Source organism: Microtus pennsylvanicus, chromosome X (genome assembly GCF_037038515.1).
Source record: "Microtus pennsylvanicus isolate mMicPen1 chromosome X, mMicPen1.hap1, whole genome shotgun sequence".
Lineage (NCBI taxonomy): Eukaryota > Metazoa > Chordata > Mammalia > Rodentia > Cricetidae > Microtus > Microtus pennsylvanicus.
In genome coordinates, this window is record NC_134601.1 from 115,058,812 (window position 1) to 115,076,460 (window position 17,649).

The 17,649-nt window shown below is 41.5% G+C and overlaps 1 protein-coding gene across 1 annotated transcript; it reads left to right on the forward strand.

The window, feature by feature from the left end:
- Positions 1-629: 629 nt before the first annotated feature.
- Eif1ax (eukaryotic translation initiation factor 1A X-linked) lies at positions 630-17,320 on the forward strand. The gene is made up of 7 exons (XM_075956610.1): positions 630-863; positions 5,165-5,248; positions 6,815-6,918; positions 7,635-7,685; positions 10,400-10,481; positions 12,368-12,459; positions 15,661-17,320. The coding sequence occupies exons 1-7, from the start codon at positions 848-850 to the stop codon at positions 15,664-15,666; spliced, it is 435 nt and encodes a 144-aa protein (XP_075812725.1). The 5' UTR covers positions 630-847; the 3' UTR covers positions 15,667-17,320.
- Positions 17,321-17,649: the final 329 nt, after the last annotated feature.

Genomic DNA, 17,649 nt, shown 5'->3' on the forward strand with positions numbered 1-17,649 from the left:
TTGGAGTTAGAGCTTTAGCGTGAATTTTGGGAGATTGGTCCCTAATATCGACTTTCTTCCACCTCTTCTTTTTGTCCTGTGTGTGCTGAGCAACCTCCTATGTGCAGACACTCTTAAGTGCTGGCAATAAACAACAGACCTGGCTACAGTAAGTTAGGGAGGACAGATTTTTTTTTTCGCCAAGTACCATCCAAATATTCTATTAAAGTTTAGAAAGGGAGGGCAGATGGCCTTCTCCCCTTCGCCTCAGACTTTCCAGCCTGGCTGGGCCGGTGAAAAGGCTACATAAAAACTCAGCTAACTATGTTAGTGAGTCAGCAGCCTGTCAAGCTGGGACTCAACTTGGCTAGGAATCAGCAGATGGTGGCCAAGGCAGCAGCATCACGCACTACCTCAATTTCCCCCCCTCCATTCCCCCCACTGTGACGCGGGGGCCCCTGCCAGCCCCTTCCGGCCTCCAGGGCCTCCCTCGCTCCACCCATCGCGTGCCCTCCGGTGGCAGTGCACCCCTCCCTGGCCGGCATCTCCCTGGGCTCCCACCCGAAGGAGCCCTCTCGGCCACGCCTGCGCCGTAGAGCAGAGGGAGGGCGGGAGGCCGGGCCCACGGGCGGGGGAGGGGGAGGGCGGGGAAAAGCACTGCCTGTAGCCGGGACGCCATTTGCCACTGCCGAACGTGGGCGCAGGCGGCTCTCGGAAGCACCGGTGACCAACCTCTTCCGAGCACGCTTCTCGGCCTCCCGCATCGTCTGCATTCCGCGCGTTTCTCAGCGTCGCCCCCCGGAGTCACCGCCATTGCCAACGCCACCCGGAGCACGGTCCCGCACGCCGCCAGCCCGTCTTTGCCGCCATGCCCAAGAATAAAGGTAACGACGCCGGGACCGCGGCTTCGCTCCCTGCCGGCTTCCCCCGGCCAGCTCGCAGCCTCGAGGTCAGCTCAGGCCGCAGTGACCTTCCTGCCATCTTCCCTTGCCTCTCCTCCGGCAGCATTCTCTGCGTCCTACTCGGAGCTCGGCAGAGGCGCAAGGAAGTTACTCCTGGTTCCCAGTTTGGCCACATTGGGGTGGAGCCGACGCCATTTTTGTAGGGCCTCCTGTGTGAGAATGTGGGCTTCTGCCCCTGGTTCGCGCCACACTGACCGCGCCGCCAAGGGGACCCGTGGGAACACCTGCCTCTGGCTTCTTGGCTTTCCGGCACGTGGGGAGTTAAGCCCTGGGAGCGACTCTGAACTTTGAAAAGGGGTAATGCCCTTCTTGCTTTCGTGCCCATCTGGCACCTCCTGTATAGGCTTCTTTATGAACACTTACTTGATACTGTTGAGGCTGCTCCCGAGTAGCCAGTGGTCAGTACGTCCGATGCACTTTTAAAGTTATCTCTTTACTCCATAACTTTACGGGGCATAACTCTACTCCCCCCCTTGCCACCCCAGAGCGCTTCATCCTATTTAGCCAAGTTTTCCACTTTTGCTACAGATCATGGATTTGTTTTAATGGAAAAATAAAAGCCTTTGAAGTTCCCTCTCTTCTGGGAACATGTTCTCAAGTTATCAGTCATGAGGGCACTTTTAATTTGGTATCTCCAAAATGAAGAGGCTCATCTATGTAGAAGTACAGCATCCCTAAGACCAGCCTCAGTTTTATCTATTTTGTGGTAGTGGGTTTTTTTGTAGAACCGAATCTATCCTTAGCAGGAGTCTGCTGCTGCTCTGCCCTCGGGCTAAACCGGAACTCACTCAGTAGCTGGGACTAGCATTGAACTTGGGAATCTTCTGCTTCAGTTTACCAAATAGCTGGAATTACAGGCTTGTGATGTTCATTGTCTGTATAATTGTGCGAGTAAAAATAGAGGAAAAACTTGTGTTTCCCACAGGAGAGGGACACATTACCCGACCCTTGGGCCAGTTGGTGGTGGCTCACACCTTTAGTCCCCAGGACTCAGGAGACATGCCAGGAGGATCTCTGAGTTCCAGGACAGCCTCAGGACTACACAAAGAAACCCCGTCTCTAAAGACCAAAAATAAGATAAAAATGAAGTCGTCTTTGGGCAGAAGAGATATCTTCCTGATTAAGAGAAGCAAAATTGGGTTCCCACACCCGCACGGGGCAGCTCCTGACTCCTATAACTTCAACTCTGAGGCCAGTAGGATCTCTGAGTTCCAGAACAGTCAGGACTTATACAAAGAAACCCTGTCTCGAAAAACCAAAAATAATAAGATTAAAAAGAAGTCTTTGGGCAGAAGAGTTATCTTCCTGGTTAAAAGAACCAAAATTAGCATCCCATAACCACCCACATAGGGTAGCTCATGAGTGCTTATAACTTCAGCTCTAGGGGATCCAGTGACCTCTTTTGGCCCACCTGGGCACCCCACCACACACACACATAGGTGCACACGTGCATTTTATTAAAACGAAGTCTTTGATAACTCATCCTTGGGGCCACCTCGCTTGCCCCCCGCCTGCCAGTGTTCTCTTTTCTGCTTGAGAGCTGACTCCAGGGAGTCTGCTTAATTACCTGGCGATGTTCTGAGTACTTGGTCACAGTTTTGTGGACAAGTTGATTTGAGATCATCTTGCTGTGTGGCCCAGGCTGACCTTGAACACACTGTCCATGCCATGCTTCAGGGCTTCAAAAATCAACATTGCCAGTCTTTTTGTGTAGCAAGAATTTTTACTGATTGTCCTGAGAAAAGTGTAATTATAGGCATAATGTGTTCAAAGTCTTCAAATTGCTGTCTGTAGACTTCCTTATTCTGAGATGGCAACTGGATCACATCAGCAGATGAGGTCTTATTCTCGCTTTAATTCTAGTGACTAGATTTCTGGTTCCCACACTAGTTGTAAGTCCTAAAAGGACGGGAATGGTGTCAGTCATAATGACATTGTCTCGATAGCACTTAGCCTAAAAGATGCTCAATAAATATTTGTTGGACTTAGTCATTTCCCTCTGGTGACTCCACCCATAGGTGAATAGTAAGTTCCCCTTTGGTCCCAAGGAGACAGAACTATTCTAAATCACATCTTAGTATGTTTTAAAAAAGATCCTCCATCCTCCCTGGGCTTCTCTGAAACACCTCTGTTAAAGAACAAATTTGAGAATTGTTATTAAGCTTAAGAACTAGATAGTCTTTTGGAAAGAAAGTGGAGTTAAAAAGATGGTTTTTCTCTTTATTGCTGTTTTGTTATACACTCAGGCTTGGTCTTGTTTCAGCTTTTATTTTTTTCTTTTGTTTGTGACAGGGTCTCACTGTGTAACTCTGGCTGTCCTGGAACTTATTCTGTAGACCAGGCTGGCCTCGAACTTACAGAAATCTGCTTGCCTCTGCCTAGCAAGTGCTGGGATTAAAACTGCACGCCACCACTGCCACATTTCTTTATTACTGTATAATATCCCTGTGTATTGTGTCACCATTTGTATGCTTGCCTAGAGAATGGCTCAATAGTAATTCCCAACACCTATATGGCAGCATACAATTGTAACTCCATTTGTAGGGAATCCAATGCCCTTTCCCAGTACCTGTTTTGGCACTGGACATGTCCGTGGTGGACAGACATACATGAACGCCAAACACCCTTAAACATTAAAGCACATTTTAAAGGAGGCTCTCGAGGCAGTTGACCTTGCTTTTAAACCAGACTGTCTCAGGTATGGTACATTTTAAAGAATGAGGTTCAGAATCTTTAACTGTTACTAGTCTTCTACCATCATGAGATAAGTATGCTCCATTCCAGTAGCCATAGCTTCATGTTTCTGCCTCCTCTCATCTTTTTACCAGCTCTTCTTTTCATAGGAGGGGAAAGGCGAGATGTTTTTGTAAAATTTGTCAGGGCTCCGTATGGTGGTTCACACTCATAATACCAGCATTCAGGGGGCTGAGACAGAAGGACTGCCGAAGTTTCAAAAGCTAGTCTGAGCTATAGTGTGAAACCCTGTCTCAAAAAAAAAAGAAAAGAAAAGAAAGCTGAGGCCCATGTAGTTAAGAGTGTGGTGACAGAAGTCTCCGGAAAGGAGCCCTAATATGAGCACTTTACTAGGACAGAGAGGGTTAGGGTTGGATCTGGGGTCCTGAGCTCATTGACTAAAATTTTGAGTGAGTTACTTAATATCTGACCTTTAGTAAACTTACTGATAAACTGGGAATAAATGTTAATATTCAAGGTGATTGTGACAAGTAAACAGATGGCATTCTTAAATAGTTAAGAATGGTCATTGGTCATCTATCGACTCATAAGGGCTGGTCCCACGCCCAGCAGTAGGTGGCCAGCACAAAAGGAACCCAGCAACATCTTTGGAAGTTCTTTGATCACATGTCCTGTTGGAACTTTTTTTTACCTTAACTGTTCTTTTGCTTATATATTATGGCTTCTGGGTGTGGGTTTTATGGGATTCATGTTTGGTTTTGTCATGTATCAATTTGTTTTCATTTATCTTATTGTGTCGTATTATTCCTTAGATGTCTATTCATTTTCTCATGAGAGAGGGGGGTGGATCTGCATGGGAGGGGAAGTGAGGTATTGGAGGGAATCAGAATATATTAAGAAAAACTGGGGGGGGGGGGGTTCAAGACAGGTTTTCTCTGTGTAGCTTTGGAGCCTGTCCTGGAACTAGCTCTAGTAGACCAGGCTGGTGTTGAACTCACAGAGATCCACCTGCCTCTGCCTCCTGAGTGCTGGGATTAAAGACGTACAGCACTGCCACCCAACTGAAAAACATTTTTAATAAAAGGAAAAAAGATGAGGATGTTACTTAAGATATAAAGTCCCCAGGGAAAACTCTATGAGGAGTGGTGAGGGTAACATGGAAACATAAACCTGAATATGGTAAGTTTAACATGATTGACCAGATTAGGCGGAGTTTTAAATTTGAGTTTTAAAGATGGTTTTCTTTCTTTTTTTATAAACTTTTTAAATTTAACTTTATTTTACACGCATTGGTGTGAAGGTATCAGATCCCCTAGGACTGAAATAACAGATAGTTGTGAGCTGCCATGTGGGTACTGGGAATTGAACCTGGTCCTTTGGAAGAACAGTCAGTGTTGTTAACCACTAAGCTATTTCTCCAGCCCCTAAAGATGGTTTTCTAAGTCTGTTAAACAGTATATGTTTATCACTGGTCCTTTGCAGGATGTTTTGCAGATGATTGATAACCTTTTCTTTTAACAACTCATTAGGAAAAGGAGGTAAAAACAGACGTAGAGGAAAGAATGAGAATGAATCTGAAAAGCGAGAGCTGGTGTTCAAAGAGGATGGGCAAGGTAAGAGGTTGGATAGTTGGGTTCTTGTTAGATTTTTCTAGTTTGTTTTTCTGTATTGGGGATCAAACATTTTCTGACTAAGAGACTAGACTTCTGGCTTCTTGCCTTTGAGTTTATTTGTACAGACAGTTAGGTGTTGGCTTTTTAAAGGATTCTAGTTAAGAATTTGGCATTTTAGGCTAGGCAGGGTAATGTATACCTTTAATCACAACACTTGGGAGGCAGAGACAGGCAGGTTTCAGGCTAACCAAGGCTATATAGTGATATCCCCACCCCAATCTTTTTTGTTGTTTTTCTAGACAGGGTTTTTCTGTAGCTTTGGAGCCTGTCCTGGAACTAGCTCTTGTAGACCAGGCTGGCCTCCAACTCACAGAGATCTGCCTGCCTTTGCCTCCCGAGTGCTGGGATTAAAGGCGTGCACCACCACCACCCGGCACAATCTTTTTTTGTGTGTGTATTTCTTTATTATTATTTAAAGTTATACATAGCTTTGTTTTTTTATTTATTTATTATGTATATTATGTATACACATGCCAGAAGAGGGCACCAGATCTCATCACAGATGGTTGTGAGCCACCATGTGGTTGCTGGGAACTGAACTCAGGACCTGCGAAAGAACAGTCGGAGGGCTGGAGAGATGGCTCAGTGGTTAAGAGCATTGCCTGCTCTTCCAAAGGTCCTGAGTTCAATTCCCGGCAACCACATGGTGGCTCACAACCATCTGTAATAAGGTCTAGTGCCCTCTTCTGGTCTGCAGACATACACACAGACAGAATATTGTATACATAATAAATAAATAAGTATTTAAAACAGTTGGTGTTCTTAACCTCTGAGCCACCTCTCCAGCCCTGCCCAATCATAAGATAAAGAAAATAGCCGGGTGATGGTGGTGCACACCCTTAATCCCAGCCCTCAGAAGGCAGAGGCAGGCTGGTCTCTGAGTTGAGTTGGAGGCCAGTCTGGTCTGCAGAGAGTTCCAGGACAGTCAAGGCTACATAGAGAAACCCTGTCTTGAAAAACCAAAATAATAATAATAATAATTTGGTATTTTACCCAAGTAAAAGATAATTCTGGCTTTCTAAGAATAATTATTGTTATACTGATTCAGCAAGGATATCACTAACATTTAAAGTACTTGGACTGAGGATTCCATGAGATTGTTCTAAGGATTCAAAGAAATAAGGCTATGAAACAGGTAAAGATCTGAATGTGAACTGTATGAGGTATAATGTACATACTGGGACATGGCACCTTTGATCTCTAGACGTAGTGCGTGGTCACAAGGGCAGGAGTCAGTCTGTCTCCTTACTGAAAACAAGTAGGTAATTAAAACATCTAATAACAGACCCAGGTTGTTATATTACAAAGTCTTGTTTCTGGTTCAACCATTAACTAGCCAAGTGTTTAACTCCCTTGTATTTATTTTATATTTGCCCAATGTATATTTATCCCTAACCAATGCAGTCACATGTTCTTGTCAATTTGCAATGGACATAAAAGGTGCTTTCATCAAAAAAAGGGAGTAATATTTCATTCATTTTTTTCTCCCCTACTCCATCCACGTAGAATATGCTCAGGTAATCAAAATGTTGGGAAATGGACGATTAGAAGCAATGTGTTTCGATGGTGTGAAGAGACTATGCCATATCAGAGGGAAATTGAGAAAAAAGGTAAGTGTGTGGACAGAACAGTTGTTTTGTTCTAATGTGAAAATGTAGAGGAGAGTAGAGGAAATGCCTTTACAGGTAGGGGTGTGTGTTTGTGTGTTGCGGGGAGGCACCCCAGGGCCCCTTAACATGTTACGCACAACCACACTTCAACCACTGAGCTACATGTCCAGCCTCCTACCTCTACAGATTTTATGGACCTGAGGATGTTAGTTAAGTCCAGTAGAAGACCATAGTGATCATTTTATAGATTACATTGTTTAAAGAATCATTTGCCTCACTTGTGTTGTATTCCTGCTAAAACATTTGGTCTGAATCTGAATCATTAGGAAATGGTCAACAAATCTAATTTGGGGAACATTCTGGTGTTATGAAAGAGGGAAAGGACGAGGGAACTGTTCCAGTTTTAAGGAGAACTAAAGAATCCTGGCAGGTGGCCCTTTGGGTTCTGGGAAGTCCCGGCTCTGAGTGAGAGTGGGGTTCAGGTTGAGAGTGTATTTTATTTTGTTGATATCAATCCTTCACAAGGATAATAAATGATCATGAAAACTGTATACATTTGGGTGGGTAAAAGACAGAAAAGTACAGCATTTTTCTGTTTTCATAGTAGATAGCCAAGTGCTTTCAGAACTCATCTGTTTCTAAGTGAATCATCTCTGAAATTTCTTGATTCTGCTTTATTATTGAAAATAGATTATGCAGTGACTTTTCTTTTGTAGGTTTGGATAAATACCTCAGACATCATATTGGTGGGCCTCCGAGATTACCAGGTAAAAATCACTTTTAAATTTGTTTATGTTTTGTTGAACTTGATGAACCATTTCCTAAGAGCCCATTGTATTGTAGCCATTATACTTGGTGTCCCTGGCAGTGTGGTTCCCAAATGCCAGTGTAAGGAGTCAAGCATTTAGCTTGTTGTATAGTGCAAAATGGTTTCCTTATCTTTACTATTTGAACTTTCCTCTTTTAAAATAAGTCATGTGGGACTGGAGAGATGGCTTGATGGTTAAGAGCACTGACTAATTCTAGGTCCAGGGGATCTGGCACCCGTGGCAAAACACTAATGCACATAAAATAAAAATAATTAGAATAGATGATACTACTATGTGGTCATTTTGTTCCTTTTTTTATTTTTTTCTCTTCCTGTACAGATCTTTAAAAATCTAGAAACCATTATTATAGGGTTTTACTGCTGAATGAATCCTGTTACATCCCACAATGGAATATAGCCTGGTATTTTTTTTTCTAATCACTGACAAAAGCAAAAAGAGGGAAGGGTTTATTTTGGTTCAGTTTGAGGGGACAGTCAATTTATGGTGGTCATAGCAGCAGGGACCTGAGGCAGCTAGTCTGTCGCTTGTTCTTTGTGTGCTGAGATTGGGTTTCTGAGGGTCACCTTGAGTTCCTGATCCTCTTGTACACCCCCCCCCCTTGTTGGTATTACAAGTGTGCACCCTTTTATTAAATTCCTATTATTGTGGCTTTTATCATACTTAGTTTTTGTGAGTTTTTTTACTTTTGTGTTTCAGATTAAAGCATTGACATCTTTATTTCAAACCGTAGGGTTCTCTGTGGGTGATTTGACCCTTCGGAGGGTCCTAGGCGGTGTTTGGAGACTCTTCTGGTTACCATAACTTGAGTGAGGTTCTTAGTAAGTGGTAGGTAGGTAGAGTACTGGGAATGTGGGACACCCTCTAATGCACCACATCCCACAGCAAAGATGATCTGACTCAGAATTATCATTAGTGCTTTGGTTGAGAAAAGCTGCTCGAAATTTATAAACCATTCATTCTTTTTAGATTTTAAGAGTAACCCTAGAAGAAGAAAGGCTTTAATTCCTTGTTAGAAGGGACATTAAAATTTAGAGAGGCTTAATACTGACTATAATCTCCCATGATCCTTTCTCTGTCTTCTGTCACTTTGAGGGTGGTCCAGAGAGATTGTGACATTACTGTCTTCTAGGGCTGAAGAGATGGCTTGGCCATTAGGAGCACTTACCCTTGCAGACAATCTGGTTTCCGTTTTCAACACTAACACCATCAGTAGTTCCAAGGGATCTGATGGCTCCTGATCTGTGAGCACCAAGCACACATGTGATGGACATACATAATACAGGCAAAATATTCATACTCAAAAATGAATCTGAAAAGGAAATTTAAGAAAAAAAATTTCAAGTTCTTGCTATCCACATCCCTCTTTCTGTACACTTTTTAAAATTTTTAAAGTGCTAGTTTAGATGACAGTGCCCTTAAAATTGAAGCAACCCATTCTTCACCTTTAGAAAGAGTGGAATTCTTCTCAAATAGGAAAATGTAAACATTTTGAGACATCATGTCTTGCTAGTGCAGCACAGACGAAATAAGATTTTTTTTTTAAAAAAAAATTTACGAAGACAAATTGGGTGCCAGTGAGACAACTAGATAAGCCTGATGACCTGAGTTTAGGCCCCCGGAACCCACACCAAGATGGAAGGAAAGGAAAGGTTCCACAGAGTTGCCCTCTGATCCATTTGTTTTCAAAAAAAAAGTCTGATTAATACCAAGTATTAGTTTACTTACTGTGAAAAGTTACCTTAAAAAAGCAGTGTAAGGAAGAATTTGTTTGGTTCACGGTTTAAGGGTGTATTCCATCATAGTGGGGAAATGACAGCTGGAGCTGGGACAGTTGGTCTCACTGCATCTGTAGTCAGGAAGCAGGGGAAGGTGAACGAATGCTAGTATTCTTATCTTTCTGTTTTTTATTCAGTCCAGGACCCCATCCCATGGAATGGCACTGCCTACATTTAGGGTGAACCTTCCTACCTTAATAAACTTAATCTAGAAACTCCACTCACAGAAAGACCTAAAGATTTATTTTTGTTGTGATTCTAGATCCTGTCAAATTGACAAGATTAATAATCATTACAGTTGGCCTTAACATATATGAAAAGGCATATTTATTTCCTTATATCAGGGCTGGAAAGATGGCTCAGCAGTTAAGAATGCTTGCTGCTCTTACAATGGACCAGAGTTTGGTTCCCAGCACTCACATCAGGTGGCTCCCATCCACCTGTAACTCCAGTTCCAGGGGATCTGATGCCCCCTTCTAGCTTCCACAGGTACCCACACATACATGCGTGTATATACACATATACATTTTTAAAATTCCTTAGGCTATGATACCAAGTCTCACTCTTTGGCTTGCATCTGTAAATCTGTTTGATCACTCTGTAAATTGTAGTTTCAGGGGGGCATTTGTGCTTCTGATTAAAGGATAATTATAAATAATATAAAAATGTCATTCTGCTGTTATAGATGTGAGCTATATCTTTCTGAATTTTTAATCATTGCTCAGTTGTGTTCCTAAAACTTCTTTTGGAGTTTAACCTAAGGAAGGTGAGGAGGATTTTATAGCAAAACATTAAGATTTGATCTTTTTAATTCAATTTGAAAGTAATGTATAACAAATAATAGTGCGTTAATCAAAAATTACTTATTTTTTTAAGGATAACAAAGCCGATGTCATTTTAAAATACAACGCAGATGAAGCTAGAAGTCTCAAGGCATATGGCGAGCTTCCAGAGCATGGTAATGAATGGCTGAGTCTTTATTAAATTGTCACATGCTAGTGTTTAGGCAATGAAATTTTGTTCCTCCTATTTGTTTTTGTGTTTGCATGAGTAGAGTTAAATATACCTGCTTATACTTCATACTAGATACCATAGAAAGGTTATTAAAATTCTGTTCTTGATAAGAGTGTTTAATGAGAAATTACATTGTCAGCCAAAGGAATTATTTCTTATGGTATTTTAAAATCTCTTCAAGAAAAGTTGGCAGTGCAGTTCGGTAGAGGCCACCCTCGCATGTACAAGAGCTAGATCGAATGACAAGCACTACTGAAAAAGAGCTCTTCAAGAGTCTGTCCTTTATATGTGTAAATACAAAGTCAGTGATTAAGTAGTATGGATTGTTTCCCCCTCAAAATACAAGCCTTCTGTAACCTTTTTTTTTTTAAATGTGTAGTCCATTTTTTTTTTAAATGTGTAGTCCAGCCTTCTGTAACCTTATCAGAGGGAAAAGATATTTGGTGGTGGAGTAGCATGTCTTATTTCTTTTCATTCCTTAGGGAAAAGTATGATTTGCCCAAATGTTTCTTCCTAATTAATGATTGGTGGGTGTAGGGGATGTGTTACAGCTCTGGAGCTGCAAAGATATCCTGGCTTATCAGGAAGCCAGGCTATACTTACAGCCGCAATAGGACAACTCAGCCCTGGAGGGAAAGTATCCTTAATTTATTGGGAAGCAGGCTACCTGAAGCTGGGTTGTGTTGGGGGATAGTCTCTCTGCAGGACATAGCAATCCTGCTCTTCTGGAGAGCTGCTACAGCTGAGCCTCTGTTAAAGGAATGTCCTAGCCGAGCTATCAGCTTGTCCCAAGACGTTACTTCTTTTGCTGACACTCTGCTAAAAGGCAGCCCCTGCAGAAATGCACCACTCTTCTCCCGCTCTTCGATAAGTTCGTTCTTTCTCTGCTCAGCCTTGCTCAGTCCCCGTCCCCCACCTTAGGGAGCATCCCAGCAAGGTTTCTCAGCTCAATCCCCTAAGAAGTGTCCCAGCCAGGTTCTTCTATTCTGTGCCTGCAAGTGAAGATCTTTAACCAAGACTTTTGAGAAAGAGATTTATTTGGGAAGGAGTTCAAGAGAGTGGCTGCTTCTGCAGCATGTAGAAAGAACAAGTAGAAAGGTTTACATAGGGCTTCTTAGGGGTGGAGTTTTCCAGGGAGAAGAGGAACTGATTAGTTCTCCCTTTTCAGGGATTGGTTAGTTAGTCAGGGGCAGAGATGGTTCTGATCTCGAGACCATACTGTTTCTTTCACTGGTCTTTTTTAGCCTTTTGACTCATATCTTAGGACCATGGCATATTTCTTTCCATGGCTCTGATTCTAGGGACAAAGTGTGTTTCTTTGACACTGGTTTCAGAGTCGGGACATGTTTGTTTGGTCCTGGGTTTAGGGATAAAGATGTTTCTTTTACTGGTTCTGAGTTCAGGGTGCTCAGGGACTGGTTGGTTTCCTGCTCCAGTTGTCCCTTTTACCCTATAGTGGAAATAAGTTCTTTTCTTATTAGCGTTTGATTGATTGATTGATTGATTGATTGATTCTGTATGGTTCATTTTTTCTGGACACTTGAAACGATCACTAATCCCAAGTCCAGCAAATGACTCCTCCAACTTTTCTCCCTCCTAGAGTAGCTTACTTTTTCTTTCTTTCTTTTTTTGAGATAGGAAATAAAGTTGTTAGTATATGCACAAATTTCTGAAGCATACCTAGAGGGTATAATTGCTTCAGAGAATTAGAACTTGACTTGCTAAATAGCCTTTGTGTACAAAAGAAATTCTGTATAGCCAAATTAGTAGAAAGTTGGAAGTCAACATTTTGATTATATTATCAGTATTTTTCTTGTGTGTTTTTGTTAGCTAAAATCAATGAAACTGATACATTTGGTCCTGGAGATGATGATGAAATTCAGTTTGATGACATTGGGGATGATGATGAAGACATCGATGATGTAAGTAGATACAGCCTGCTTTTTCTGGTTTCTGTTCATCAGTTACATACATAGATACTGTCCCTTTCCCTTAGATTCCTATAATACTGGGAATATAGAACTTGTAAGTGAGAGAGTCTATATTTAGGGGTGAGAGGAACATGAAAGTAAAGGCACTGTTCAGAAATAGGAAGAAGATCAAGGTGAAGAGATAAAAGGATAGTGGGTGAATATTGAATAGAGGCAAAATGTACATGTATAAAATGTCACAATGAGAGCCACTATTTATCCCTGGTGATATATAAAAATAAAAAGTATATTTTGAGACTTAGCTGTGTGTTAAAATCACAAGAAGTATTTAGAGGTCAAACTGTTATCAAGTGTGGTAAGATATACCTGTAATCCTGATAATTGGGAGGCTGAAGCCAGGTGACTGCTGCAAGTTTGAGGTCAGCCTTGATTGCAATACCAGCAAATACCAGGCCAGCCGGATCTACATAGCAATACTTTGCACCACACCCAGAGTACATACAATTTTTATTTTATGTACATTGGTGTTTTGCTTGCTTGTATGTCTGTGTGACAACATCAGGTCCCCTGGAACTGGAGTTACAGTCAGCTGTGAGTTGCCATGTGGAATTGAACCCTGGTTCTCTGGAAGAGCAGTCAGTGTTCTTAACCACTGAGCCATTTCTCCAGCCCTACTCAATACATCTTTAAAAACACATATTAACTCATAACCATCTCTGACTCCAGTTCAGGGGACTTACATGCCTTCTTCTTGCCTCTGAGGCCATTAGGCACACATGTGATATGCACAAAAAGGAAATAACATTTTAACAATAGAAAGTGATTTTTTTTTAACTTTTTCTTTTCCAACACAGGGTTTTTCTGTTTAACAGCCCCAGCTGTCCTGGAACTCACAGAGATCCACCTGCCTCTGCCTCTGAAGGAGTACTGGGATTAAAGGCGTGCGACACCACCACCACTCTTGAGCATTTTTAATGTAGTTTTCTTGAGCCTAGCCAAAAGCATTTCTCTAATTCCCCCCAACACCCACACTTTTATGATGTAGCATATAATTGCTGTGTGATTCTCTAGTAATTCAGAAAGAGAGGAGGAAAGGGAAAAATAGGAAGCCACAGGTGATGCCGAATTTATGTTTCCCTTTTTAATTTTTTTTTCTTAAGTGTAGTTTTGGTGGGTTGGGTGCCCATGGAGACCAAAAGAGGGCATCAGATTCTCTGGAGCTGGGATTAAAGGCAGTTGTGATGCACCCAATGTAGGTGCCAGTAACAAGACTGCAATAGCAGTAGATACCCAATGAGCCATCTCCGCCCCAGAATTTCCATTGTTATAAACATTATTCTGAAACATTTATTTTGTATGTATGAATGAATGATGGATATGTACACTCATGCTAGGGGATGCATGTAGAGGTAAGTTCATGTGGGTTCCAGAGAACCTCAGGCCATTTTTTTGGGGTGATGGGTTTTTATTTTTGTTTTTTGTTTTTTGTTTTTTTTTTTTTTGATTTTCGAGACAGGGTTTCTCTGTGGTTTTGGAGCCTGTCCTGGAACTAGCTCTTGTAGACCAGGCTGGCCTCGAACTCACAGAGATACGACTGCCTCTGCCTCCCAAGTGCTGGGATTAAAGGCATGGGCCACCACCGCCCGGCATGGTAGTGGTTGTTTGTTTGTTTGTTTGTTTTAAATAAGAGTTTGTTTTATCACCTGAAAACTCTGCTCTTTCCCTTGGGGGACATTTCTCTGGCTGTTTTCTAAGTGTTGATAAGTGTTCTATCTGTACTCCTGTAACCAACTTGAAAGAAAAGGATTGAAGACATACCTACCTAGTTCTCAAAAGAGATCATGTTCCTTCATGTCTGTTGCTACTCCAAAAGTATAAAATCTCAAATCTGGGCTAGAGAAATGGCTCATTGGTAAAGGGTGCTTGTTGCTCATGCAGAGGACCCTGCTTTGGTTCCCAGCACACACATGAGGAGGCAGCTCACAACTGCCTGCAACTCCTGCTCCAGGGAACTTGACGACTTCTGGCCTCCACTGGCACCCACATACATAAGTGCACACACAGGTACACCCATACACACAAATAAAGAAAACTTAGTCTTTTTTATTTAAAGAAGTAAAAATGTAAAATAAATTATCAAATACGCAATGCAAAGGGAAGGAGACAGAAAACCTCATTAAGAATATTCTCGTTCTCTGTTAGTTCAAGGCCAGTCTGGTCTACAAAGTGAGTTCCAGGATAGCCAGGACTATACAAAGAAACCCTGTCTCTAAAAAAAGAAAAAAGAATGTTCTCGGGGGCCAGACATGGTGACACAGGCCTAATCCTAGTACTCAGGAGGCAGAGGTAGGCGAATCTCTTTGAGTTCAAGGTCAGCCAGCCATATAGAGTGAGGTCCCCCCCAACAAAAAAAAACTAAAAGGAAGGAAGGACAATAAAGAATAGTCCCGTAGACTAGAGAGATGGCTGGGTGGGTGGTTAAGAGCACTTACTACTGTTACAGAGGTCCTCAGTTTGATTCTCACACTGCCTATAACTCCAGCTCCAGGGAATCCAGTGCCATCTTCTAGCCTTGGTAGGTACCTGCACACACAAATATACTGAACTCGAACTCTATACTACCTACCTACCTGCCTGCCTCATCCTCCCAAGCGCTGGGATTAAAACTGCACCACCACACCTGGCTAATATACATATTCTTTAGAAAAATAGCATGTATCACGTAAAATATTATGAAAATCAGAATTTCTCAAAGTGAGCTACAATACAGAAAAGCTTATTTGGGGAATTTTCTCTTGACTGGGTGGATTTCCTATATGGCCTGTGAGAACATTTCCCTTATACACAGAGTATTAGAATTTAAGAGTACTTTTCTCCTGGATTGGCTCAGGGTAAAGTGCTTGCCAGGCCCTCAAGAATCTGCTATAGAGTCCACATACTGCTGGCTATAGTACCTACTCCAAACCTAGGGTTTTTATGGCAAGATTGGAGGAGGAGGCAGAGGAATTTTTGGAAGCTCTTAGGCCAGCTAGCCTGACATACAGAACAGTGAACAATGCTAAAAGTGAGGGCCAACACCTGAGGTCCTCGTACTCCAAGCCACCTAACACACACAGCACCCAAAGTAGTACATGTAAAGGATCCTTTTAGAATTGCTTTTTCCCTTTGGCTTAATGTTCTTTTCTCTTTCAGATCTAAAATGAACTCAACATTTTACATTCCAGTCCTTCTGAAGATTGCCCTGCAAGTTTGGAATCTGGTCATAGACTTCAAGGAAATGTTTTCACTGTATTGATTGTAATTTGTTGAGACAGACTCGATTCAATACTAAGGTCGCTTTTTTCAAAGCTGAAAATATCTTAAGTGATATGTTAAGCCCACTTTGATCATTTGATGTAATTGAACTCAAAAAAGATCGTGTAAGAAAAAATATACATTACTACATTACTGCCTTTCCTACTTTGACCCCTTCCAGTAAGTAAATGGATGTTTTGAATAAACAATTTGCCTTGTATGCATAAATTATGATTAAGCCCTCCCTTTTGCATAGCTGTTGACTGTACAAAGTACAGTCTTTATGTATATTCCAGTTGCCCAGAGATTTTGATACAAATGGAGGCAGAAATCTGTTTTATGTTTTATTGTGTTATATTTTGAGACAGAATCCAACTTTGTATCTGAGGCTAGCTTGGAATTCACTATAGTCCTAGTGAACCCATACTCACTATGATCCTCCTTTCTCAGCCTCCTGGGTGCTGAGATTAAATGTATTTACCACACCAGGCAGAAATCTATTTAAAGGCAAAAGTGATAGGTTTGCTTTTCATATTTAAAAGTATGTATGTGGCTATTTTTATACTAGTTTTGATAACATGTACGTTCTTATGATTTATTTTGCAGTCATCAACTTACTGGGGGAGGAAAGGCATTTCCAAAATGTTTTTAGAAACTGATTTTTAATATTTTAAATTAAGGTCGGTAGTTGCAGAAATTGAACACTAGGTGATGTTCAGTTGTCTTAACATTGGTAATAACTTTTAATTAATTAAGATGGTTTCTTTTCTCAACTAGTGTGATTAGGAAATTCCCAAACGAGGAAAAGATTGTTTTACTCATGTGCATAGAATATTTTTACCAAAATATCGTGTGGGAATGTTGCTTTTTCAGGAGTCTTACTCGCCCAAGCTACATTTCTGAGGGCTTTATAAATACATAAAATAGGCAAGTGAAATTTTCAGCTGATAAGAATATGAATATTGTGGAACAAAGTAAAAATTAATGTTTTTTCAGGTTTCCCTAAATTGAGGGGAAAATGAGGGAAGCAAACTTAAACCTGATATAATGGCATGACCTATAACCCTGCACTTGTGAGGTCTAGGCAGGAGAATCAGTTCAAAAATAAAGGTAGTGAAAAGATGTTTTCTTATTTTTGAATCAAAGAGCTGTAGCTGAGAAAATAGCATGCTGCAGAGGATATTATACTTTGACTTTACATTAGGGAGTTTATTATGTAGACAGTCCAGGGGGTTCCCATTTTCTTTCTACTGGGAATTTAGGTTTGCTCTTATTTAGGAGTTATTATTGCAGTTAGAGCTGGGCTAGTCAGAACTCACTGTATGCACTGAAAGCTTGCAAGTTTATAAACCAAGATCCATCGTGCAGCTTGTGGACCTTGTATTCTAGTAGCATCCAGAAAACTTCATTAATGAAAAGTAATACACAAAGGAATGCATATTATATGGTTTCAAAAACCAAGATCTTTTCTGTGATCCCTTTTTTTTTTGTTTTTTTTTTGTTTTCGAGACAGGGTTTCTGTGTGGTTTTGGAGCCTGTCCTGGAACTAGCTCTTGTAGACTAGGCTGGTCTCAAACTCACAGAGATCCGCCTGCCTCTGCCTCCCAAGTGCTGGGATTCAAGGCGTGTGCCACCACCGCCCGGCTTGTGATCCCTTTCTTAACTATGACTTCATCTCAGGTTTTCCTACTCAGCTTCAAAATTTATGGAACAGTAGGAAAGATGAAGTGATGTGGTCTGTATTTCTTAATCTGAGGAGTTTCTTAGTGCATATCTATCTAGGCAGAGTGTATCTGAGAACAAGGGCTAAAACTAACCTTGAGATACTTGCTAATCATCGTCTTCATCAGTAATTAGACCTCTGGACCTTAAAAGTGTTTCACCAGC